We start from the raw sequence: 26,117 nt of genomic DNA on the forward strand, positions 1-26,117 counted from the left end.
TTTCGGCAGAGTACCTTTCTTAAGTGATTTAGATTACTATGGGTTTGTCTTTAACTGAAGAGGTTGAGGAGTGGAGAGCTGTTTTTCTCGAGTTGGTCATTCAGAATTATATCTGTATTTTTCAATTTATTAATTTCCATAGATTCTAATAAAGATAGTTTAAGGCCTTTATTTTGAATATGCAGAATTTGAAACTGTTCATTAAAAGAATGATTATGATCTAGAAGGTGAAGTGCGTATGTTGAAGTGTCTGTTTTTCTATTGTTGAAAACCCTTTTGTGTTCTGCTATCCGTTTGTCAAAGGTTCTGCCAGTTTGGCCGATGTAAGTTTTCGGACAGTCACCACAAGTTAGTTTGTAAACACCACTCTGTAGTTGTTTTCTCTTTCGGCTCTTATTGTTCTTAATATATTTGTTTAAGTTGTTGTTAGTTCTTAAAGCTGTTGTTATTCCTTTCTTTTTTGTGTATCTGGTTATTTTTGTTGTTATCTTGCCAGTATATGTGATAGAGCACAAGGTTAGAGCAGTACCTTCTGCTCTATCACATATACTGGATAGTCTATCCACCACCACAGAGAGAACCCAGTACCTTCTGCTCTGTTACATATACTGGCAAGATAACAACAAAAATAGCCAGATACATAAAAAAAGAAAGGAATAACACCAGCTTTCAGAACTAACAACAACTTAAGCAAATATATTAAGAAAAATGAGAGCCGAAAGAGAAAACAACTACAGAGTGGTGTTTACAAACTAACTTGTGGTGACTGTCCGAAAACTTACATCGGTCAAACTGGCAGAACCTTTGACAAACGGATAGCAGAAAACAAATGGGCTTTCAACAATAGAAAAACAGACACTTCAACATACGCACTTCACCTTCTAGGTCATAATCATTCTTTTAATGAACAGTTTCAAATTCTGCATATTCAAAATAAAGGCCTTAAACTATCTTTATTAGAATCTATGAAAATTAATAATTTGAAAAATACAGATATACAGTGGAACCCCGATAAGTCGGCCCCCGATAACCCGGAAGTCCGGCTAACCCGGACCGATTTTCATCAGACAAAAATTTAACAAATAAACAATTTAACAATTTTATCAAATAAAAATGTATGTAGGCCAAATAATATTTCAGAGATAATGTGTATTTGTGTAATTTGAACACATAAGTACAATAGTAAAAATGATTCATGCACACGGCGGCAGCCAGAGCGACCGTCTCAGCTTATCGGAAAGAACAGACACCTGTCTGTATTCCTTTTTCTTTATTTATGTCAAACTGTCTTAGCATTGTTTAAAAAAGACGTGACTATTTAAAAATTCTTGTATTGTGTGTAGTACAGCCTATTAATCACTTCCGTTCTGTAATGTAATCGTGCTTCAGATTGTGTTTGCTTTGTCTACGTAATGGTAACAAAACGTAAAAATGTTGCAGTGACAATGGAAAAGAAGCTAGAAACATTAGGTAGGATTGATAAAGACGAATCTTTAAAATAAATTTATTGCAGCATCATAATATGATATTATGCTACCATAGGTCTGGATCCCGCGTATGAAAAAAAAGTTGATTAATAGCAAGCTAAAAATTTATTAATAGCTTAAGGGTGTCTAGTCGGATAAACTTTGATATATGAGAACACTGGAACAGGGGCAGTTTTAATTGTGGAACAGGTCAAAAATTTGGAACGGTCAGAACACGAAAATGGCACATTTGTTTTGTCCGACAGAACAGACATAAACTCTCCGAACAGAGATTAAACTCTCATGCAAAAATCAGACTGCTATTTATCACCTGTCATAATTCCTGTCATTTGACATATTCTACATGTTCCACTCATTAAAACGCCAATTTGGTGATAAATAGCAGTCTGATTTTTGCATGAGAGTTTAATCTCTGTTCGGAGAGTTTAGAGTCTGTTCTGTCGGAAAAAATACATGTGCCGTTTTCGTGGTCTGACCGTTCCAAATTTTTAACCTGTCCCACAGTTAAAACTTCCCCTGTTCCAGTGTTCCCATATATTAATGTTTGTCCGACTAGACACCCTTAAGCTAATAACAAATTTTCAGCTTGCTATTTATCAATTTTTTTTTGTACGCAGGATCCAGACCTACCATATTATGGTGTCGGTACATCTCTACAGTATGACTGAGTTTTTTACCAAGAAATGAACAAAACTCTACACTCTATAAAACTATACGTAATTTAGATGTGTACTGTGCATACGTGTTTCATGTTTTTGTAATTGTAATGGAGGTTATTTATTAATTTTTACTATATTCTCCGGCTAACCCGGATTTTCGATAACCCGGATCGGCCGCGGTCCCGATTAATCCGAGTTATCGAGGTTCCACTGTAATTCTGAATGACTGACTCGAGACAAACAGCTCCCCACTCCTCAACCTCTTCAGTTAAAGACAAACCCGTACCAATCTAAATCACTTGAGAAAGGCACTCTGCCGAAACAGATGTAGTCACATAGTTGTAATAAATTTTGTGGAAGTATAGAAAACAAACGTTTTCAGTGTTTTATTGTTAAATATTTCGTTGTAAAAAGAAAAAAGAGCCGTCTTATTTTTGGTTACTTCAGAGAGCGCCCAAAGCACTCTGACCGGTTTCAATCCTTATTAGGATTTCATCAGAGAGCGCATTTTTGATTTTCTGTGAACAACCAAACTTCGGGCGGCCAGCATCGATTCACAACAAAATAACCTGATGGCATGGGCGTCGTAGCGACATCTGCTAAAGACAGGTGTAAGTTTTACTTTTAATAAAATTAAAAATAATATCAAAAATGAAACTATTGGGACCAATCTTCTGGTAACACCTTTGTGGTTTCTAAAATTTGCAAACCAACGAATTGCCGGAGCAAATAAGGCCGTGGGAAGTGAGATGCAACTGTTTAATCTCCCTCGGCCTTCTTTGCTCCGGCAATTCGTTGGTTTGCAAATTTTAGAAACCACGACGGTGTTACCAGAAGATTGGTCCCAATAGTTTTATTTTTTATATTATTTTTAATTTTATTAAAAGTAAAACTTACACTTGTCTTTAGCAGATGTCGCTACGACACCCACACCATCAGGTTATTTCGTTGTGAATCGATGCTGGCCGCCCGAAGTTTGGTTGTTCAGAGAGAAACAAATATACGCTTTCTACAGGAGCGTGACAGAGGCCCCCATCAGGGGCCCCATCTTGGCGTCTAATATATGTAAAAATGTGTTATTGATATATTATTTTACGCATGCGAACGCAACGTTTCTAAACAGTGCCTAGACATCTTCAAAAACTTCCCTCGATTCGATTTAACAAACAATGCAGAAAAACTCCAACCAAAATCGCTTTTTCTAAAAACGCTATCGGTGACTAGGTGGTCATCCAGATTTCGAACTGAGCTTGGTGTAAAGCAGAACTACATGTCAATTTTAAAAACACTGTCTTAAATAATATTAACTAGGTACCACAGATCGTGAGTAGAGAATGACAGCTAATAATTAAAAAAAAAAGAATGTGTGTGTGTACTTTGTACGCACGTAAGAAGATATACTTCTATTATTATGATTTCAACGAAATTAATATACTTAACAGGTTATTTGTATTTTATTTAAATATTAAACTAACTTTCTTTACCTACCTTGTTTTAAAAAAAAATTATTAAAACGATACCAAAAATATAAAAAAAAAGAATATGAATCGTCCGGGATTTGAATCCGGGACCTCTTGATCTCCGGTCACACGCTCTTCCACTGATGTATATCACTTTTGCTTTGACAGGTTACAAGATTTCTCATACATACTGACAAATTTAATAGACCAAGTGAAGTATACAAAAATACTTTAAATATACTTACTATTATTATAAAATATCTTATTCCCGAGGAAGACAAATCCAAAGACACAAAAATTATAATAAATAATACATTTACTAAGAACACTAATATATCTTTTTATATGATATAATGACATTTGCGCTGACAGCGCTGATACATACATATCTTGAAAGATTAGCAACGAAATACATACTGTCTGTGTGCGCATGCGCCCGGCATTATAAAATTTCACTCTCGATCGTAAAGAAGTATAACTTCAAAAAAGTAAAATGGAACAGTTTGAATTTGCCTTCCCATCTATTTTACAAAATAAAGTAGTACTTTTACATAACTGTAAAGCATTTTTATCAAATCTTTATAGTCCTGTCGCCAGGGGGGGGGTACAACGGCCTCTTTAATTCAGATGGACTTACCCAAGTTTTTTTTATGTATTTTGACCCGTAGAACACGAATTTTTTGGGTAACAGTTGATCCGGATGTCGATAAGATTGTTGTAAACAAAGAACTTGGGGAGTTACATAACAGCGATTGATCGCAAAACAAAACATTTTTTTGTATTTTTTGGATGATTCTCAGCAAAAAATGGTCTTAGTTTTCGAGATAAACGCGGTTGAACTTTCAAAAAATCGAAAAAGTGCAATTTTTGAACCGGAATAACTTTTGATTAAAAAATAAAATAGCAATTCTGCTTACTGCATTTGAAAGTTCAAGTCAAATTCTATCGGTTTTGATTATTTGCATTGCTAAAAATTAAGTTTTTATTTGTTAAACAAAGCTATAAACACATAGTGTTTCCCGTGCCCAATGCATGCGTTTTAATGTACGTAATATACGTAGAAATTCTGTATGCGCCCCTACTCGTTTGATTTCAAATTATAAATGCATTGAAAACATCATTGAATCACTATGTGTTTATAGCTTTGTTTAACAATGAAAAAATTAATTTTTAGCAATGAAAATCACCAAAACCGATAGAATTTGACTTGAACTTTCAAATGCGGTAAGCAGAATTGCTATTTTATTTTTCAATCAAAAGTTATTCGGGTTCAAAAATTGCAATTTTTCGAATTTTTGAAAGTTCAACCGTGTTTATGTCGAAAACTATGCATCCTACGAAAAAACTTGTAAAAACATTTTTTGCTTAGAATGACCCAAAAAATACAAAAAAATGTTTTGTTTTGCAAAAAATCGCTGTTATGTGATTCCTCAAGTTCTTTGTTTATAACAATCTTATCGACATCCGGATCGACTGTTACCCAAAAAATTCGTGTTCTACGGGTCAAAATACATAAAAAAAACTTGGGTAAGTCCATCTGAATTAAGGAGGCCGTTGTACCCCCACTGGCGACAGGACTATTAGGAAAAACTATACTTACGTCATTTTTATAAGAATCCAAAGATTTTGCTACTAATTGTGGCTTTCTGTGTACTTTTAAACTCAAAATGTTTGGTAGAGTTAAGAAGCATTTTGATGAATTATTACATGTTCAACGCATCTCAAACCCTGAAGAAACATATTATCGAGTAGGCGTGTTTCTCGTAAATCTCGATGTAGTCATTGAACAAATTCAAGCTGGATTTATGAGAGTATGTACAAAGTGAACAACGATTTTAAAGTCTTAGATCCTAGAAGTGGATATCTTTTCAAATCGGATCCAGAAGTTTTTGCAGAAGTCAGTAAATTAGTTGCTGCGTACCCGTCAGTCGTCAGTTTAAGTAATGAGTTTTTGGAGCAACTGCAATTTTTCAGAAAATCATTAAGGACATAGCTGAAATCGGCGAGCCCTATTTATGATGCAGCCAAAATTATTCTTATACATTTTCATTGCACTAGTGCTTGCATACCAGAAGTATGTCATGCGTACATCGTGTTTTCAACTTTACCCATCACGATCGCTAGTTCAGAGAGATCTTTTTCTAAACTTAAGTTAATAAAACCATATCTTCGTAGTACAATATTAGAAGCACGGTTATCTTCTCTAGCGCTTATAAGTATTTGAAAACGAAGTTGCCCTTCAGATAGATATTAATAAAATTGTGGATATATTTGCTGATAGTAATTCACGAAGAAAATTGTTTATCTCATAGAATAATACTAGGTATGTAATAATGTAATCATTTAAAGAGTGTAGGCACAAAATTTCGCACTGATGCCTTTTAAATGCATGCATTTTTTTCGAATCCTCAGAAAACTAATAAATATTTTTGAAAAGTTTAAACGCAGAATGAAATATTACATTATTACCGAAGGCTGAAAGTCCCTTAGAATAAACAAAAAGTTTCTTTTGAATGAAATATTTCAAATTAAAAATCATACTAAATATTTTTTTTTCACACCTATAACTTTTCAGGGACTTTCGGCCCTCGGTAATAATGTAATCTTTCATTCTGTAGTCAATTTAGTAATTTTTTAAATGGGGCCCCAATTCAAATTCTGCGGGAGGGGGGGCGACGGAGTTTGTTACGCCACTGGCTTTCTAAGAAAATCCTAATAAGGATTGAAACCGGTCAGAGTGTTTTTGGCGCTATCTGAACTAACCAAAAATAAGACTGCTCTTGTTTCGTTTTACAACGAATTAATTTATTTATATTAGTTTTACTCCTATTCTGAGTATGAGGGACTAATCTTCGCTGGAATTTTACCAGCTGGACAGACGGGAAAGATGCAACTATTTAGATCTCCCTCGGCCTTCTTTGCTTTGGCAATTCGTTGGTTTGCAAATTTTAGAAACCACGAAAGTGTTGCCAGAAGTCCAATAATTTTATTTTTGTTATTATTTTTAATTTTATTAATAAAAGTAAAACTTTCACTTATAATTATAATAATTAAGAATAATGCAACGATTTTATTTTCTAATTTATTAATAATTTTACACCTATTTTATTTAGTTTTTATTTTACATTTAATTTAATTTATTTTCACTATTAACACTATTTTAATTTACTTACTAAACACTAAAACATAATTTATATAAATCTACATTTATTTTGCTTTTAGGTCTGTGATATAGATAATAATGATACCGAAAATAGAAACGTTGAATTAGTTGTTAAGAATACGAATATCAAGTTTATTTGTGATGAAGGGTAAGTAACACTCATCTTCTTTTTGCTCCAGCATCCGTTTGGCTTGTATTTTTAGAAGCCACGACCAGAAAAATGGTCCCAATAAGGTTTTTAATTCAATATTTTTTTATATTTTATTAGATTGGAACCTTTGACTTGTTTCTAACAGATGTTGCTAAGACACCCATGCCATTTCGTTAGTTGCAATTCGAGGCAAGTGTTCTGAATTATTTTAGTTTGTTTGGAGATAGCTACATATGCATTCTCTGATGATAAACTAACGAGTTTTGAAATCGGTCAGAGTGCTTGTAGCGCTCTTTATTCTTATTCATTTTTATTTCTATTAGTTTACTCCTATCTGACTATATGGGGGTCCATTTTTCCGCACTGGACAGGTGAGATGTAAATTGCAAATTTTAGAATTCCCTCATCTTCTTTTTGCTCCAGCATCCGTTTGGCTTGCATTTTTAGAAGCCACGGAGGTTTAACCAGAAAAGTGGTTACAATAAGGTGTTTAATTTAATATTATTTTATATTTTATTAGACTGAAATCTCTGACCTGAAATAGAAACCAAATACATGAAGGCCAGCAAATCGACAGGCCAAAAAAATTTACAGAATCTGACAATAGGAGACTATAACATCGAAAGCGTAAAATTTTTTACATATCTAGGTTCACTAGTTACCGCAGATAACAATGTCAGTGAAGAAGTTAAGAAAAGAATACATATTGCTAATAAAACATATAATGGACTAATTAAACATCTAAGATCTAACAACATCACGAGAAAAACCAAATGCAAAATATACAAAACCCTGATAAAACCGGTCCTTATATATGGATCAGAGACATGGACACTGTCGAAAAGCGATGAGAACTTATTAGGTACGTTTGAACGAAAAATCCTCAGATACATATATAAGGAACTATTTTTAATGGGAAATAAGCCACAATTTTACCAAAAAAATGATTTTATTAACGTTTCGAAGCCCAAATCGGGTTTCGTTGTCAAAATACAAAATACTACTAAAATAAACAAAAATGTTGTTGCTAAGTAAAAAAATTCTTCTAATAATTTATTTAATCTGACTCATTTTTTTGGTAAAATTGTGGGCTTATTTTCCATTAAAAATAGTTGATTATAAAAATGCCACAAGGAAATAGCTTCAGAACAACACATATAAAGGGGTGAAAGAAAATGACGTATGACGCAGAAGATATAATTTTGAACTATACGCAGCATACAACGAACCCGACGTCATAACATCCATAAAAATCGGACGTCTGGGCTGGATGGGCCATATTGGAGACCGAAACACCAAAACATTGAGGCAAGCACCAGTAAGGAGCAGGTCAAAGGGAAGACCCAAACGTCACGGATTACAACGAACGAAATGGCAGAGATACCCTGGTGGCAACTGCTAGCAAAAATACTAAGTTTTCAATCTAATAGCACATAAAACAACATCCAAAAATGCTTTAATGTGCTATTGGATTGAAAACTTAGTATTTTGCTAGCAGTTGCCGCTAGGGCATCCCTGCCATTTCGTTCGTTGCAATCCATGACTGCACGCCGGGGTTTGTCCTAGTTGGGTCAGAGAGGGCAGCATATGTGCCTCCTGATGAGAGACTAATAAGTTTCGAAACCGGTAGAGATGCTTGCTGCACTCTCTGATTGAACTGGAATAATGGTGCGCCTGTAGTTTCGTGTTGCAACGAAATTGAAAATGGTTATTCAATTTTGATTTACATGTTTACTCTGATTGGAGTACGAAGGGAAACATTCTCGTTGGAACTTTACCGCGCTGAGCAGATGGGACGTGAATTATAAATTGTAAAATTCTCTCATCTTCCTTAGTCTCAGCATCGGTTATGGCTCGCAAATTGTATTGTAGAAGCCTCGGAGGTGTAACCAGAGAAGGTTCCCATTGGTTTTCAGTCTGGTAGGATGTAGAATAACATTTTTGGATGTTGTTTTATGTGCGATTAGATTGAAAACTTAGTTTTTTTTATAAATAATTGTCTTTTTAATTCACTTGTATCTTTACTCAGATTGTGAGTATTAAAAACCATTTCTGGTATCTTTTCCTAGGCGAATGAAAACGGAATGTGATTGCATATTGTAGAATCCATTCCGTTTTCTATATTCGTCGTCTCTATGCCTTGTAAATTGTGGAAGGCAGAAATTTAGGATGTTAACAGAGAATGGTTCTAATAAGGAAAGTGTTCAGATTTAAATTAGTGTATATTATTATTTTTAATAATAGATTCTGCATCTGAGACTTTCCTATTTTCTTTTAATAATGTTTTTATTTTCGTTGTAGGCAAGCAGAAAAAATAATTAGATGTAGAGAAGTTATTAAATCGTGTTATCAATATTTTATAACCCAGTTAACCAGTGTTGGCGAACGCAATGGAGATGTGAATATTATTTGGGATGATATGTTAGAAAACATAAAAGAAATAATAAAGAATACTAAAAATTAAAATATTTTTTTATTTACCAAAAACACAAAAGGATTTTTTTAAACGCTTTTATTTAGTTCAATAGTTTGCGTCAAATCTTTAGACGTTAATTTGATTGCCTTTTCTTCAATGCAAATGAATGAAAATTTGCAGACATATGCATTCGCGGGAACAATACACGAATAGTCAATAAAAAAAATTTCCATGTTTATTAATTGTTTAAATAAAAAAAAACGATTTTAATGGAAAACGCTTAAATTCTCTTGTTTTTTACAATGTAAAACTTGAAACTTTTACGGATTGTATAGCTAATGATATGAACAATACATAATTTCACTTTTTACGTTAATTATTTACGTTATGCTTCATTAATAAACAATAAAGTTTCAAATTTTTTGCCGATTCCGACTACTTTTCATGTTAGTACATCACATGTTTTATACATATTTTAATAAACATGACGATATATTTTAATGTTTGAAAAGTGTATGACTAAAAAGAAAAAATAAAAAAAATATGAAAAAAAATTTTTTTAAGAAACGCTTTTCTTTAGTTATGAGTGAAGAAAATTATAAAAAATCAACCAAAAATAAAAAAAATGAAAAATCTAACACATTCGTTAAAGAAAAGCGTGGGGCGAAAACCGTTTATTCGATGAACACGCGCCACGCTTTTCTTTGACGGATGTGTTAGATTTTTTCAATTTTTTTTATTTTTTACTTTTTGGTTGATTTTTTTATAATATTTTTAATTTTAGTCACTCGTAACTAAAAAAAAGCGTTTCTTAAAATTTTTTTTCATATTTTTTATTAAAGTATCTGTTTTTATTAATAAATAGAATAACCCCCCTTATTCTACGTAGAAATTATACACCCACGGACAAAAATATTGCATATTTTGAAATTAACGTGTGAAATAAAATTTTTTGTGCTGCCCCCAGGAGTAGGATTTCTTTTCCGAATGTGTGATGTTTTGAAGTATCAGATAAATGGTATAATCGATTTAAATTTGATATGGGCTATCTGGTAGCCAATATAATTTTTAGATTGGATCTCATCAAGGTAAGTATTCACTATTCTATCGAGGTAAAGACCTGCGTCATGGTATATTAATACGAATTTGTTACCCAATATGGGGGTGGGGGTAAACCTCCCATCTCTCATCTGGGAAGCGTTTTATGAAGTTGATTGCTTCGTTTTGAAGGTCTTGTTCGTTTGCATTCAAAATAAAATCAGGTTGAACAATTCCATACGTCTAACACTGCTTTCATTCTTTGAGAGTGTCTAGCTGATGGCATAATGTGTCGATCATTGAGTAAAACACGGTTACTCTAAAGCATTACTTGGTATCTTGCAGTCTTTTATCTTCGCATAGTTCATCTAAGTTTTTTGTCTTCCGCATTATTTTTGGAGCGAACCCTATTGGTATTCCCCAATGTTGACACATATTTGAAGCCTCTTCAAAGAAGGTTTCAAATTGTCCTCTCATTTCAGTTAGTTTTAAGAGGCTCTCTTCAAGTAAACTGTAAGCTATTAAAAGATCCAAAGATTTTGATTGCAGTGTTTTCTAGACTATGTTGAGGATTTCAAGGATGTTATTTTACACAACTAGTAACAAAACAAATTTGAATGATTCTCGTTTCTTTTTTTTCAGTTGTGTTGCTTCTTCTCTTTCATTTATTTTATTACTTGTAAGAACTAGACTTGAAGGCACTTCAAAGCATCGCAAAATCTGTGTTTCAATGTATTGACTGCATTAAATCTTCCAGCCCAGCATGTTTCAGATTGCAGAACATCTTTCAGATTGGTATGAGAACTTCAGTGCATCCCAACGAACAACGAACGCTACTGTTCGTTGGGAGTTGGAAAAATATGAAGATACAGTTGAGTCCGGGAATCTTTACCCGTGCGTCATCATTTAAAGCATACGAAATAAGTCGGAAATTGAAATTTGCTAAAGTTGCTAAACGCAACAGCAAGTGACAGGTGACAGTAAGTGACTTGCTGTTGGATTTAGTAAATTTCAATTTCCGACTTATCGACTTATTTCGTATGCTTTAAATGATGACGCACGGGTAAAGATTCAGGGACTCAACTGTATGAAGGTTTATTTAGAGAAAATGCAGGAAGAGGTAAACCAGATTGCTGAGAAGATGCAGAAAATTGAACAGGTGGAAGAAAAATTCGAGAATGCGTTAAAATTCAATATGGAAAAAGTGGAAGAAAAATTTAAGAAGATAGGAAAATTTCAAAAAGGAGGGGACCGTCGAGAACTAATTATATACAGCTCTAATGAGAGCAGAATCCAATTTATTGGCGGGTATATTAGAAAACGACATCCAGTACCTTTCATTACAATCTTAAAAAACAAATTCCAACATATGCAGAACTTCGAAGACTGCAAAGAAATTATAAGAGCCCATCTAAAAAACTGAGCTGCTTTGTGGTTTAAAAGCAAAGAAAATGAGATGACTTCATGGAGAAATTTTGAGACAAAATTTTTTATAATGGTGTAGGTGAAACAGGTTAAAATCGACCATTGAAGTTGTTAGAATTAATATGCCGTGTACTTATTACAATCGGACAACTCGAAGTAGAACTTGACTGAAAGTACTTTAAAAAGTTTATTTGACCTCGTTACAATCTATGCACGGCCAACCAAACGGGGGCCCCGGTTGCCCCAATGGTAGTCACGGCCCTGCCATTCACCCATCACCTCCAGAAGTTCGGTATCTCCTTTCCAAGAAATACCACTCCATAGCACTATGCCGCCACAACCAAAATTAACACTCTGTATGAGGTTACATCCGGCATTCATCATATGAAAGCAATATTTACAAAACTTCGTCTACGCAGAAGAATTGGCGAACAGTATGTCAGTTTGTAACCTCATACAGAGCGTTAGTTTTGGTAGTGGCGGCATAGTGCTACGGAGCGGTACTGCTTTGAAAGGACATATACCGAACACGTGGAGGCGAATTGTACAAATCGCAGACCCTCTGACCATTTGTTTGTTTGGTTGCTTTACAACCAGGAACTCAGTGTATTTTCGATGTCTTAATTCTAACGTTCAACAGATCCTTGTGACTGACTGTGTCTTGGCTTACCGCGTGTACTATCTTCAAGTATTTCCAAATGGAGAACAGTAATTCTATAACTTTGTTGGAGAATTCTCGTCCATTGTCGATTTGAAGAATGCTAGGAGCTCCAAAGGCACAAAATTTGTCAAGAAAAACTAAAGCTACTTTTTCTGCATGTTTAGTTTTCAACAGCCGTAATTCTACAAATCTTGCTAGACGAAAATGAATTTGAATTCATTGTCTTTTTGGGCTTGCATATCTATTAAATCGACTTGACATCTACTATATATTCGTTTTTTTTGACAGTATAGGTTTCGCTACTAAAGCTTTTTTGGAACATTAGATTTTTTCCGGCAAGTTTCTCACAAATCCAAAAAGATCATTATGATTTCTACAGTCATGTTCTTTCCTATTCTTTCAACATTCTTGTTCTACCTCCGTGCCCAATAGATAATGTAATGTACAGTTCTTCTGTAGGTAGGTTAACACAACACGTTATGTCGGTATTCGCGGTGTGCAAGTACTTGGAAGGGATACGGGAAACGATCGTGCGCGAATAGTGGAGAAATCTTAGAACTTTCTTAAATAATTCATATTGTCAATTGGAATTGTCAAATTGACGTTTTCATACCTACTATCATTGAAGAAGAAAAATTATATGTTGCTCCACAATATTGATATGATATGCAATTATTATATAAAAGTAAATTTAATTAATTATATTTTGCTTGTAGTACTGCATTCTAATAAATTAATTTTATTTATTACTATATACAAATTGTTTACCTTTTAATAACATAACCTCAATCTTACTTTTCTTCTTATATTTTTTTGGGATATGGCCTTGACAATTATCCAGCAACCAGAACTAATATAATTGGCCAATATAATTAAAAGTGCGAAAAATGTTGCCGAGCTTTGAAACAAGGTGTCGCTTTTCCGAACTTGCACGGTCCCAATAGAAAACACTTCAAAGATAGGTAGGTAACATTATTGTTAAACACGAAGCACATGCCAAACCAGGATAGAAACACTTTTGATGTCTCAATAAACACTGCAAACTGAAGACTGATTACGCATGAGGTAAATAAAAGCATTGATCTTGCGTGGCGATCGCTATAATTTGAATTTCTCACTTTTACCAAAGAATACACCAAGTCGTTGGTGTAATCTTTGCTTTTACCACTACCAAGATTATAAGATCCTCTGGGAAATGCATACAATTACCGCTAAAAGCAGAAAATAAAGGGCTCCCTACATCTACCGTCTACTCTGGTAATTGGTATACAAATACCGGTTATTGTGTAAAATGCAATTACCAAATTATCTACTCTTACCGTAACGTAACGTATAAATTAAACGTTGTGTTTTATAGCCCGGCTACACACACCGTCTTGCCTGTGCAGTCCAAAACTGTGCAGGCATGACGGAACAAAAAGACGGTACACCGTACGTTGTCCACACGTGCAGTCTACGTAAAAAATTGGACTGCGCAAACTTCAGTCTTTCGAGAACTCGACACGATGAGCAGCACGGAAGAGGTTTTTTTAATGGGAGCGTTATTGTATTGTTTATTAATAAAAAAGCAACAAACAAACAAGCAACGACGCTGTAGAAGTAAGTGGAGTAAAAAGTGGCTCTTGCGGAGAAATATACATTCACATGTTAACTTAATCGAAGATTTGAGAGATGATCCTGAAGACTGGTTTGGTTATCTTAGAATGGATGAAACAGCCTATACTGATTTACTGCGTCTGGTGACACCCATAATTAAAAAAGAAGATACTGTTATGCGCCGTTCTATATCTCCTCATGAAAGATTATCCTGTACGTTAAGGTTTTTGGCAACTGGTAGAACTTACAGGGATCTAAGGTTTTCAGGAGCAATCTCCCATCAAGCATTATTCAAAATTATTCCAGAGACATGTAAAGCCATTTACCACGTAAAAGCCATTTAAATTAAAAAAAATACTTATTAGTTTTCTCAGGATTAAAAAAAAAAGAAATGCGTTTAGAAAGAATTCGACCGAAATTTTGCGCTTACGCTCTCAAAAAGCATTAAAGTAATATACATTGTTGTAATCAGTATTCCAAAAGCTTTTAAATGAGGTGTCGCATGATGTACTTTATTATTTAAAAAAAATAAAGTTATGCCTGTCACCTGAAGAGGGATCGCGTAAAGTTCAAAACATTGATGTTATAATGTACTATAATTATTTTAAAAATCGACCTTTCCGAGCGTTTTTCTTATATGTTAAAAATAAATAAATTAATGCACTGTGTTAAATAAATAACAGCGCACTGTATAAACTGTTTTCAATAATAGTATACCAATATTGGAAAAAATAATAGTTAATCTTTATTAAATACCAAACGGTAAAAAATTATTTGATTTTAAAGTATGCCGTATTTTAGAAACAAATAAAAATAAAAAAAATAAAATATTACCTTTTTTAATTTTTCTGCCATTAAAGCGTAGGCTTCGTTTTTCTTATTCCTGTTGGAATATTCTTTACACTTCACTCACTTACCATAATGCCAGCAAAGATTTGTATAATTCTATAAATTCAGTTAAAAAATGTTGTGTAACACTTCTGATGTCGCCCATCTTGGTCTATCCACCTCGAAAACTTTTGCGGAACTGAAGACAACGGACTGAACCCCCGGCCACACGTTCAAGTAAAACTGTATAACCTATAACTGCACAGGTAAAATCTTCAGCATGTCGACGAGAGTACAGTCCGCGCTTGGAGGACTGTGCGCGATACAGTCTTGCCGTCCATACACACGATCTCACCTGCACAAACGAGTCTCTGCAGGCATGCTCTCAGGCAAGACGTTGTGTGTAGGCGGGTATTAGTTTCGATTATAATTTCATGAACTGTAGTTACTCATGTTCCTTTAAGCTTCTTAACTTTCCCACTCTGGAAATAACGCACTGCTTAACCTACGTTACACCCATCTTGGTTGAATGGTTTCAGATAAATCTGCCCCACCACTAACAGGGATACTGGTTCTTCTTCTTCTTCCCTTTCATACAGTATCCTAACGTACCCCTTACGGTACGAGGATTAGGTTTTTGAATGGAATAAGTAAGAAACCTTTAAAAAGGCACACGAGACTACGTTCATGGGATTCAATCTCTAATGAATCGCCGACCGTATCAACTCTAAAGTAGTTGTCCCGAATAAACGCTATTATAAGAATGTTCTTACTCTGTCGCCATCTACATGCAGCTTATAGATTTAAAATTAAATTTCTTAATAGAGCTCCATTTCTGGGAAATCAGTAAGAAAATGAAAATCCCGATTCCCGGAAAAGAGAATTCTTACACAGTTCCCGGGATTTTTTTAATATTCATTTTAAATTATGAGCAGAGATATTTGCTTAATAATTATTTTAAATTAGTCCACTTAAAATATTTATTTTAAACTTTCCAATTATTGACGAGATGGGAAACCTCGATAGAACAGCACAGCTGCTATTTATGAATCTTAACCGTGAGTCAAACTAATAAGCGAAAAAAAATGCTGATGATCTTCATCTTGAAAAGGTCATTAAACAACTCGCGCTGTACGGCAATTCAAATCAGAAATTAGCTGACCGGACATTTAAAAAATTACTCACTGTACTAAAAAGCATCAGACTTACATCAACAGAATATAGTCCTGGGCTGTATCGTCGCCCTCGGTAAGTAAATTATTCTGATTCGATTTGTTTGTACAAACTTACTCAAAAAGAGGTTCTTATAACAAATCCACAAGGTGCCAGGCGGTACTTTGATCGAAAAATTGTTTAAACAATTCACAAAAACAATTTTTTCACTTCGGACAAATTTTTTTAGATCATTTGGGTCACTCGGAGCAAAAAAGGTCTCTTGTATGTTTCTCTAAAATTGATTGTTGTCGAGTTACACCTGATTTAAAATTTGAAAAATGCGAAAATGAAAATGACCATTTTCAAGGCTTAAGAGGAAACAGTAGCGATCAACAGGTAGCAAAAACGCGTTCCAAGATTGCGGCTGTAATTTTGAAAATTTTTTCGAGATATTTGGCACACGTATTCGTAATATAATAAAGAATGTCGGTACAGCGCCCAATTTGAAAAATATATTAATATGTGGAAATTACTCTGTAATTAAATACAATATTAAAAAAACGAGCCTGTACCGCCATTAAGAAGAACATAAAAATACACTTCCTTCAAATAAACTTTATTATCCGATGCCTAGATTTTGTGTCATTTTGGAACTACTAAAATTTTTTATTTCATTAGTACATAGTTCCAAAATGACACAAAATCTAGGCATCGGATAAAAAAGTTTATTTTTTTGTTCTTCTTAATGGCGGTACAGGCTCGTTTTTTTAATATTGTATTTAATTACAGAGTAATTTCCACATATTAATATATTTTTCAAATTGGGCTCTGTACCGCCATTCTTTATTATTTTAGGAATACGTGTGCCAAATATCTCGAAAAAATATTCAAAATTACAGCCGCAATCTTGGAAGGCGTTTTCGCTACCTGTTGATTGCTACTGTTTCCTCTTAATAACTCGGTTCAAAATTATTATTATGAAACTCAGAAAGTGGCCAAATCAAAGTTTAAAGCTTCCCCTATAAGATTCTGAAGAAATTTGTGTCATTGTATTACTAAGCGCTTATTTTTAATTGTTAACAATGAAAAACAGTGCTTTCACATGACACATGGCAGTAGCATTTTGATAACAAATTGGAATATTTCAAGTTTTCGGTAAAACTATGATTTTTTAAGGTAAATTTAAGTTATAGTATAATTACAGTGGAACCTCGATAACTCGGATTAATCGGGACCGCAGCCGATCCGGGTTAGCCGGAGAGCATTGTAAAAATTAATAAAATACGGTATACTTATAGATAAAGTCCGTTATAATTAAAACAACATGAAATATATATGCACAGTACACATCTAACTTACCTATTATAGTTGTAGTATAGACAGTATAGGTAGAGTATTGTTCATTTCTAGGTAAAAAAAAACTCAGTCAGTTTCGGTTGTGTCAATTTCGTCTGCCATCGGAGCGATGTTATGTTATTGAAGAACAGTGGCTCTTTCATTGTTTAAAGTTTAAAAGACCATTGTTCTAAAAATAATTTTTTAAAAGACAGTTGAAAATAAATAAAGGAATAAAAGATGCCTGTTGTTTGCGATAGCCCGATAATGGATAATGAACCGCCGTGTGCCATGAGTCATTTTTACCCTATAGTTTAAATTACACAAGTACCCATTATCTCTCAAATATTATATTATGGGCGAAGCCAAGTTTTATCAATGAAACTCGATATTTTTAAGACATTCCAGAAGCGGCTACAGATAAAACGTTTTAACATAATACATACATTTTTATTATTGAAATGTTTGTCTGATGAAAATCGGTCCGGGTTATCGGGGGCCGACTTATCGAGGTTCCACTGTATTGAAAAAATCATTGAATTGTTTTTCCGTTGTTTTATTTTCCTGCGAAATTTCATCAAAAATCCCGCAAAATATACAGGGTGAGGCAGATAAAGGGCCTATTAGAAATATCTCGAGAACTAAAGGTAAGAAAATCATGAAAATTGGAGTATAGGGGTTTTGAGGTGTGAAGTATTTAATGAAAATATTTTGGTCTCTTTGCCACTTCCGGTTACACCAGAAGTTGATGTAACTTCGTTTTTTTAAATAGGACACCCTGTATATTTTGACATTTTTAGATTCTCCTCGATTTCCTCTTTCTTAAAATATAAGGTTTTGTAATATTACCTATACAAGGTAGGTTAAAAGATAATTACCTTTTCTTATTAATTTCGTAGCAACATTCGCACCCTGTAAGATTGTAGTAGTTTCGACATAATAAACTTTTATTTATTTTCAAATGACTTTTAATATAGTCTACTATTGTTAGGAATTATTGGTATATTCAAATTTTTTATTTTAGTATACAGGGTTGGTCGAAACTAGGAATGAGTATTTTCTGAGTTTTCTTAATTGGTACACCCTGTATTTTAGTATTGTAATGAAATGCTATTTTATGGTACTTTTTAATTTCCTAACACATTCGCGGTCATGACTGCATATGAAGTCATTTACTCCATAAGAATACGTGTATAAAATGACAGCGTGTCCGCGAATGTGTTAAGTATTCCCTATACCTAACTGCTTCAATTTGTGAGTTATTGGTGATTCAAGATAAACATTAATTGCAACACAAAATATGTGAAATTGTATCAGGTTGGCCGTGAAAATATTCAATCACAAATAATTTTTTGGAAATAAACACATATTAATCTAGACTCTAGACTGATACTTAAAATTGCCAATAATGGTCGAGATATCAAAATACCAACGAAGTTAAGACTGTTGGTACGATTAACAATTAAGCACAAATTAAAGCAGTTAGGTATAGGGAATGCTTAAGAAGTAAAAAAGTAGCACGAAATATCATTTTATTACAATACTAAAATATAGGGTGTTCCATTTAAGAAAACTCGGAAAATACTCATTCCAAGTTTCGACCCACCCTGTATACTAAAATTAAAAATTTAGCTATATGTACTAATAATTGTTAACAATAGCAGACTATATTAAAAATCATTTGAACACAAATAGAGTTTATTATATCAAACTACTACAATTATACAGGGTGTGAATATTGCTACGAAATTAATAAAAAAACGTTATTATTTTTTAACCTACCCTGTATAATGTTACAAAACCTTATATTTTAAGAAAGAAGAAATCGAGGAGAATCCAAAAATGTAAAAATATACAGGGTGTCCTATTTAAGAAAACGAAGTTATAAACAACTTCCGGTATAACCGGAAGTATCAAATAGATGAAAATATTTTCATTTTCAAATAGATCACTTTTCAAAACCCCCTTAATCCAATTTTCATAATTCAGTTGCCTTTAGTTCTCGAGATATTTCTAATAGGCCCTTTATCTGCCTCACCCTATATAGTTGTTACCTTTTTAGTATTAATTTAGTTGCCTTTCCAATCAAGAGATGACGTTAATTCGATCCGAAAGATTAACATGGTCGTGGAAATTGAAAATGAAACAACTTAAGTAATAAATTATATATTTCAACAAAGTAAATCCTGACAATAATTAATATATAAAAAAATTGATAAAAATTACAAAATATTACATACCTTTGAATGAATCAGTACTTAAAACAACAGACTTGTTTCCTTATTCAATACTACTACCACTAAGATAGTTTTACACCAGGTTTAAAAATCAATGACAAAATGCAATGTTCTAGTTTTCTATGTTTTAATAAAAATTGGTTGGAGAAAAGTCAAACAAAAATTTGTTTATTGGCTGTTTACGCAGAGTGGTAAAAATATAAATTGTAAATTTAGTTTTCAAAAATTTTTAATAAATAAATTAAGTTAAAACAATATAAAATCACTTTTTGTTCATATTGTCATGACTTATATTAATTAAAAATATTCATATGCTAACATGTGATGCTTCCCTAAAATGACAGTTTTACATATAATAGTGATTATACCGTGACCGTGATCTCTTAACGCGGCAGTTCGTAACTGTACAAATGGTAAAGAACAATTTGTAACGGCGACAGTAACTACATATTATACATATTCGTAACGTCAAAATTAAATTCTGTTTATTTTTGTTCACGTGGAAAATAACTTTTATTACAGTTACAAAATTGAAATTACGTTTTGTCAATTTAACGAACGAGCATCAGGTTAAAACATTTTTCATATTTCGCGGAGAAATATACTATTTTGAAAATTATTTCTTAAAATAAATATAATCTACCATTAACAGTAGTTTTACTACTTTAAAATGATAATTCTAATTCAGGATAAACAAGCTGAAAATGCGAGCATTATCATAACGAAAACTTTGTTTATATACGCATTTTAGTTCATAATATGGAAAATTGCTATTATGAAAAGTGGTTTAGAATTAATAATTATGTTTTAATGTGCAATTATATCATTCTAATTTAAATGTTATGAACTATAAAGGTAGTTTACTCTTGATCGAAATTCATATTTTTTATATACCTCGTATAAAATTAATAAAATTTTATATATGGTTACATCATAAATCTTAGAACATGAAGAGATTTTTATGAAGAATAACTTTTTTTTCGTCACATTAAAAATAAAAGAGTTATAAATGAAAATGTTGTTGGTATCCATAATTTGAGAAAAATCTTCAAATATTTTTTCCATTAGAAGAATGTAATTGCATATATCAGACCATAATTTTTTATACCAAACAATATTATTTCATATACTGTCGGTTCGCTTAACTCAGACACAACTGGCTAGTGATTTTAGTCGATAATTTTTCCAATTGGGCAAAAAAAATGATTACTAATTAGTTAATAATTATTAAATAATTAGTAATTTTCCCAATTTTGGCAAAATTCGCAAAAAACAAAAAAATTACCTACTAAAATCACTTGGCCAGTTGTGTCGAGTTTAGCGAACCGACCATATTTTAATTTCATAGCAAATGGAACAGTCCATTTATCATAAAGGGGAGGCCGTATACTCGTATAAACCTTTTTAAAGCTGTTAATAAATTATTGCTTTTAAACTATACTCAAATTGTATTTTTGGACATCTTATTTATTTTATATAATAATTAAATTCACTATCAAATGTCATTGATGTTTTATTAATACTTAATTAAAATTTAGTTTGACATTCACGAAGTGTCAAACTCAAATGTAAATAACCTGTGCTTTGCTTAAAAAATCGAGATTAAAAAACTAGCCTACTTAATAGCAACGATTTCAGCTGGACGTGTAGTGTGTCGGCAGAAAATAAAACGATCGTGACGTCACATTTTAGACTTTGAGGTCGATTATCTCGAAGACGGTTAGAAATATCGAAATGCCGTTTTCAGATTTGGATTCAGAAGAAAAAACTACATAAGAATCCATCGAGCGGCAACGCAACAACACACACACTTTTGCGAATTTATAAACGAAATGTTTTCGTTGAAAATGAAAAAATGTATTCTTTAGTTGTCATATTAACAAGAACATATGCAAAAATTGGTGTGAAATATATCTAAAAAAAAGTCGTCTTAAAAAAGTACCATTACTTTTAGTATACAAAGGAATGCAAAATGATTTTTTTATTAAATTCAGTAATACTAAATTTGCTAAAAAAATTAAAGGTTGGAGTTACGAATTTGTATAGTTACGAACTGTCACGTTACGAGATTTCATGGAACCTAATTACACACCGCTTCTCTACATGCACATCTAACTTATAAATTAAAACAATAAACTTAAATAATAGTATGTCTTAGCAGTACGCTTTCATTCATCTAGTTTCTCACCCTATAACCAAAGACAAGAAATGTATAAAAAATTGTAGATTTATTACTGTCCAGCAGAACTACCAACAAACTTATTTTTGTACTGTACTCAATATCTCGCAACCAAACGATTCCTATGAAAATATTAACAGTAAAGTCACAAACATCTGCAAGTTCTAATATCAAACATTCGAAATAGATCTTGTATACAGGGGTATGCAAAATTATTTCTGAAACTGAACCTAAGTTGGTGTGGTAGTAACGGATTTTTGGTTCAAATAAATTGAAAAACCTAATTAATCAACATACGTATTTCATTTGATGCTCGTCTGAACTTTTTTATAAATCCAGTGGTAGTATTCAACAGCCTTTTGTTGTGTCGTATTAAATGCTTCGACAACCACTCTCTGCATGTTTTCTGGTGAGAGTTGGCCCCTAAAACAGAATGAACATATAGAAATTTTGTTTCTTTAGAACGCAAATATAGAAATTTTATTAAAAAATAATTAACACTTTGTATTTATATTTTTATACTTCAATTTTTTTAATGCTAAAAAATGGTCTTCGAGCAATGTAATTATTGTAAAGATTATGGAATGTCACAATATACGAATTTAACACGTGCCCTAACAAACCTTCACATGTGTGCCTTAAAATTGTACTTTTGACACTTATATCATAAATAACTATTAAAACAATTGGTTGGCCTGTGTTGAAGCTTAGTATTGTTTATATGTTGTTTAAGAAGTATTATAATGTAGTATTAGAACTTCACTCCCTGAATGTTTGGTTCTTCATTTAATTTAATATATGGGTAGAACTTATTGAGACATACAGTTTTTATGTAAATAGATAAATGTTTAATACCAAACAAATTCAAGCTTATTGAAAATAATATATAAAATTTATACATACACAAATACTTCATTTTTAAGATAGTCTACACCTCTGTTGAAATATAAAACTGATGTTATATAAACTTCACTTATGGCCTTCTGTGAATTCTCAACTAATCCTGGTAAATAAGCTTCAACCTGAAATTAAAAAATGATATTTTTGTAAAATAGTACTATAATAGCATATACTTATAGGATATATAGGGTGTCCCAAAAGTAGCGGAACGGTCGAATATTCATATACGGAACGGTCGAATATAACATCGGATCGAAAAATTGAAAAAGACGTTTTCAATAATTTGTAAAAATCTATCCAATGACATCAAATACGATCCCCCACTCTATTCACTAGAGGTGGGGTGGGGGTAACTTTGAAATCTTAAATGGAAACCACGAGGTTTTATTTCAGATTTGGATTTCATATGTTAAAGTAAGCAACGTTTATTCGAGACATTTTTTCAAATTACGGATAGATGACGCTATAATCGGAAAAAACAATTTATCGTGATACCATACGTAAATTATAGAAATGGTCTAATATCTCGAGAAATACACGTCCAAATGAAAAACCAAAAAATATGTATTTAATATTTTTAATAAACCTATCGAATTTAGCTAAACATGACCCTCCACGTCACCCCCTCTAGGTGGGGTGGGGGGGTAACTTTAAAATCTTAAATAGCAACCTCCATTTTTTTATTACAGATTTGGATTCGTCATGAAAAACTAAGCAACATTTATTCGAAATATTTTTTAGAATGGTTGATAGATGGCGCTAATAAATTGTCTTTTTCCAATTATAGCGCCATCTATCAACAATTCTAAAAAATGTTTCGAATAAATGTTGCTTAATTTTTCATGAAAAATTTAAATCTACAATAAAAAATGGAGGTTGCTATTTAAATTTTAAACAACATTTATTCGAAATATTTTTTAGAATGGTTGATAGATGGCGCTAATAAATTGTCTTTTTCCAATTATAGCGCCATCTATCAACAATTCGAAAAAATGTTTCGAATAAATGTTGCTTAATTTTTCATGAAAAATTTAAATCTACAATAAAAAATGGAGGTTGCTATTTAAATTTTAAAGGTACCCCCACCCCACCTCTAAGGAGTGGGGTGGAGGGTCATGTTTAGTGTGATTCGATAGGTTTTAAAAAAAAATATTAAACATGTATTGTTTGGTTTTTCATTTGGAAGTGTATTTCTCGAGATATTAGACCGTCTCTATAATTTACCTATGGTATCAAGATAAATGGTTTTTTCCGACTATAGCGCCATCTATCCATAATTCGAAAAAAATGTCTCGAATAAAAGTTACTTACTTTTACATAAAAAATTCAAATCTGCAATAAAAACTGGGGGTTTCTATTTAAGATTTCAAAGTTTCCCCCCACCCTACCTCCAAGGGGTGGAGTGGGGGATCGTATTTGATGTCATTGGATAGATTTTTAAAAATTATTGAAAACATATTTTTCAGTTTTTAGATCCGATGTTTAGTTCGCGAAATATTCAACCGTTCCGCTACTTTTGGGACACCTTGTATAAAATAAAATGTACTGCTTCCGTGTTTTATTACCATAAAATAGATATTATATTGAATTTAATTGCACACTACCAATAGTATCATCAACTACTTGACAATACAACCATTTTATCACATATTGATTTGTCCGTTACTTGATGGAAGTTCATTTTATCTAACAATAAAACATTGAAAACTTTTGTTTTCAATATTTCAACAAAATGTAAATTAATGCCACTACAGCTGTTTCAACAGAGTGCCTTCCTCAATGAATGTATTCTACTAGACTAGAGTAGACGTAAACATTAGTTGACAGCGATGTCTTCACCAGCAACGAACGAGGTGGCTATTTGGTTAAGGGTTTGAATATTTTTGGATAACCGTTTGTGTGATTACAATCGTTTATACACTTTACAATAAAATCTAATAATCGAGAAAAGAGAAAAAGTGATATTTAATAGACTGTTACTATGGAACGAATAGATACTTTTGAACAGCTTTAACAAGTAAAATCTTTGTTTACATGCAGTGCATGTCTTATTTAAACTTAGTGTACAGTCCCTTCTCAATTTATTAGACTCACCCTAGAAATATCACTTTTTTTTCTTTGAAACACCTTAAAAGTATGTTCAAAGTCATACGGAACTGCTGAATGGGTTAAATAACAATTACTTAATAATCGTGCTACATAATTAAGTTAAAAATGGTGAGACTTTTTGATTGAATTGTGAAAACTTGACAGATAGCAACAGAATGGACTAAAAGAGTGCAATGACTCGACTTTTTCAACTTTAGTTTTTTAGTGAAATTAGTGGTTGATGGCAAGCAGATTCAAGAAAACAAGACTAACACAAATGATAATAGATAATTACAGATTTGAGGAAGTAGATACATTCAAATACTTGGGAACGATGATTAGTAGAGATAATGAAAGAATAGACCTGAAACAGAAACTACAAGCAGGAAATAGAGCTTACCACAAAAATAAAAAAATAATAAAAGATAAAAAATTAAGCAGAAATACAAAGATGCAAATATATAAGACTACCATAAGGCCAGTGGTAATGTATGCCATACAAACCAACACCCTAACGTTAAAAGAAGAAGAACAGCTGAAAGTATTTGAAAGAAAAATAATGCGCAACATTCTGGGACCAAAAGTAATAAATGAAAACGAAAGAAGACCCTGGATGAACCACGAAATAGAACAATGGATGGAAGGAGAAAACATAGTGAAAGAAGCAAAAGCACGAAGAATAAGGTGGTATGGTTATATAAGTAGAAAAAGTGAAGATGATCCCATTAAAGTTATTACCAACTGGATACCCCTTGAGACAAGAGCACGAGGCAGACCAAAAGCAAGATGTAAACAGCAAGTCGAAAACGACTTAAGAGTTATGGGAATTCGAAACTGGAAAAAAAAAAGACTGAGAACCGAAATGAGTGGAGAAAAGTAGTGACGGAAACGAAGACACACCAGAAGCTTTGAGGAGACAGATTAGAAGAAAAGTGGACTGATCCACCATGTCCTAACGGATCATTAAAGTGAAAAAACAACTATAACTTCCACGGGAGTGTACAGCTTATATACATATACAGTGGTTGATGTTCAAATATTCGTAAAATTTGCAGTAGTAAGTGTTAATATTAGTCTTTATTAATGTTAGTTTTTAATTTGTTTAATTTATTTTAAGATATCAATAAAAATATGTTAATTTCTAAATGACGAATGTCTTAGATTGGAATTTTTTTATAAGTGTGATTGTAAAGATCCTTTTGTTGAGCAAATCTCTTCTGGTCTCTTCTGTTACTGCTCTATTAGAAAATACCACATGTATCAAACAGAAATAGCAAAAAATTGGTATATTTTAATCGTCAGTTCGAGGGTTGAGTCAACAACTAAAGAGAAACATCCT

General features: G+C 32.5%; 2 protein-coding genes across 2 annotated transcripts in view; one reads left to right on the forward strand and one right to left on the reverse strand.

Annotated features, from left to right (window-relative positions):
* Positions 1 to 9,386, forward strand: part of LOC126880382 (ATP-dependent RNA helicase DHX30-like) — an 84,509-nt gene extending 75,123 nt beyond the window's left edge. Inside the window, exons 13-14 of the mRNA XM_050644209.1 lie at positions 6,829 to 6,917; positions 9,222 to 9,386. Coding sequence (XP_050500166.1) covers positions 6,829 to 6,917; positions 9,222 to 9,384 — 252 coding nt within the window. The 3' untranslated portion in view covers positions 9,385 to 9,386. The remainder of the gene's footprint in view (positions 1 to 6,828; positions 6,918 to 9,221) is intronic.
* A 10,138-nt stretch (positions 9,387 to 19,524) lies between these two features.
* Positions 19,525 to 26,117, reverse strand: part of LOC126880383 (transmembrane protein 214) — a 134,253-nt gene continuing 127,660 nt past the window's right edge. Inside the window, exons 9-10 of the mRNA XM_050644210.1 lie at positions 22,694 to 22,812; positions 19,525 to 22,213 (exon numbers count right to left, since the gene is read on the reverse strand). Coding sequence (XP_050500167.1) covers positions 22,093 to 22,213; positions 22,694 to 22,812 — 240 coding nt within the window. The 3' untranslated portion in view covers positions 19,525 to 22,092. The remainder of the gene's footprint in view (positions 22,214 to 22,693; positions 22,813 to 26,117) is intronic.

Source organism: Diabrotica virgifera, chromosome 2 (genome assembly GCF_917563875.1).
Source record: "Diabrotica virgifera virgifera chromosome 2, PGI_DIABVI_V3a".
Classification (NCBI taxonomy): Eukaryota; Metazoa; Arthropoda; class Insecta; order Coleoptera; family Chrysomelidae; genus Diabrotica; species Diabrotica virgifera.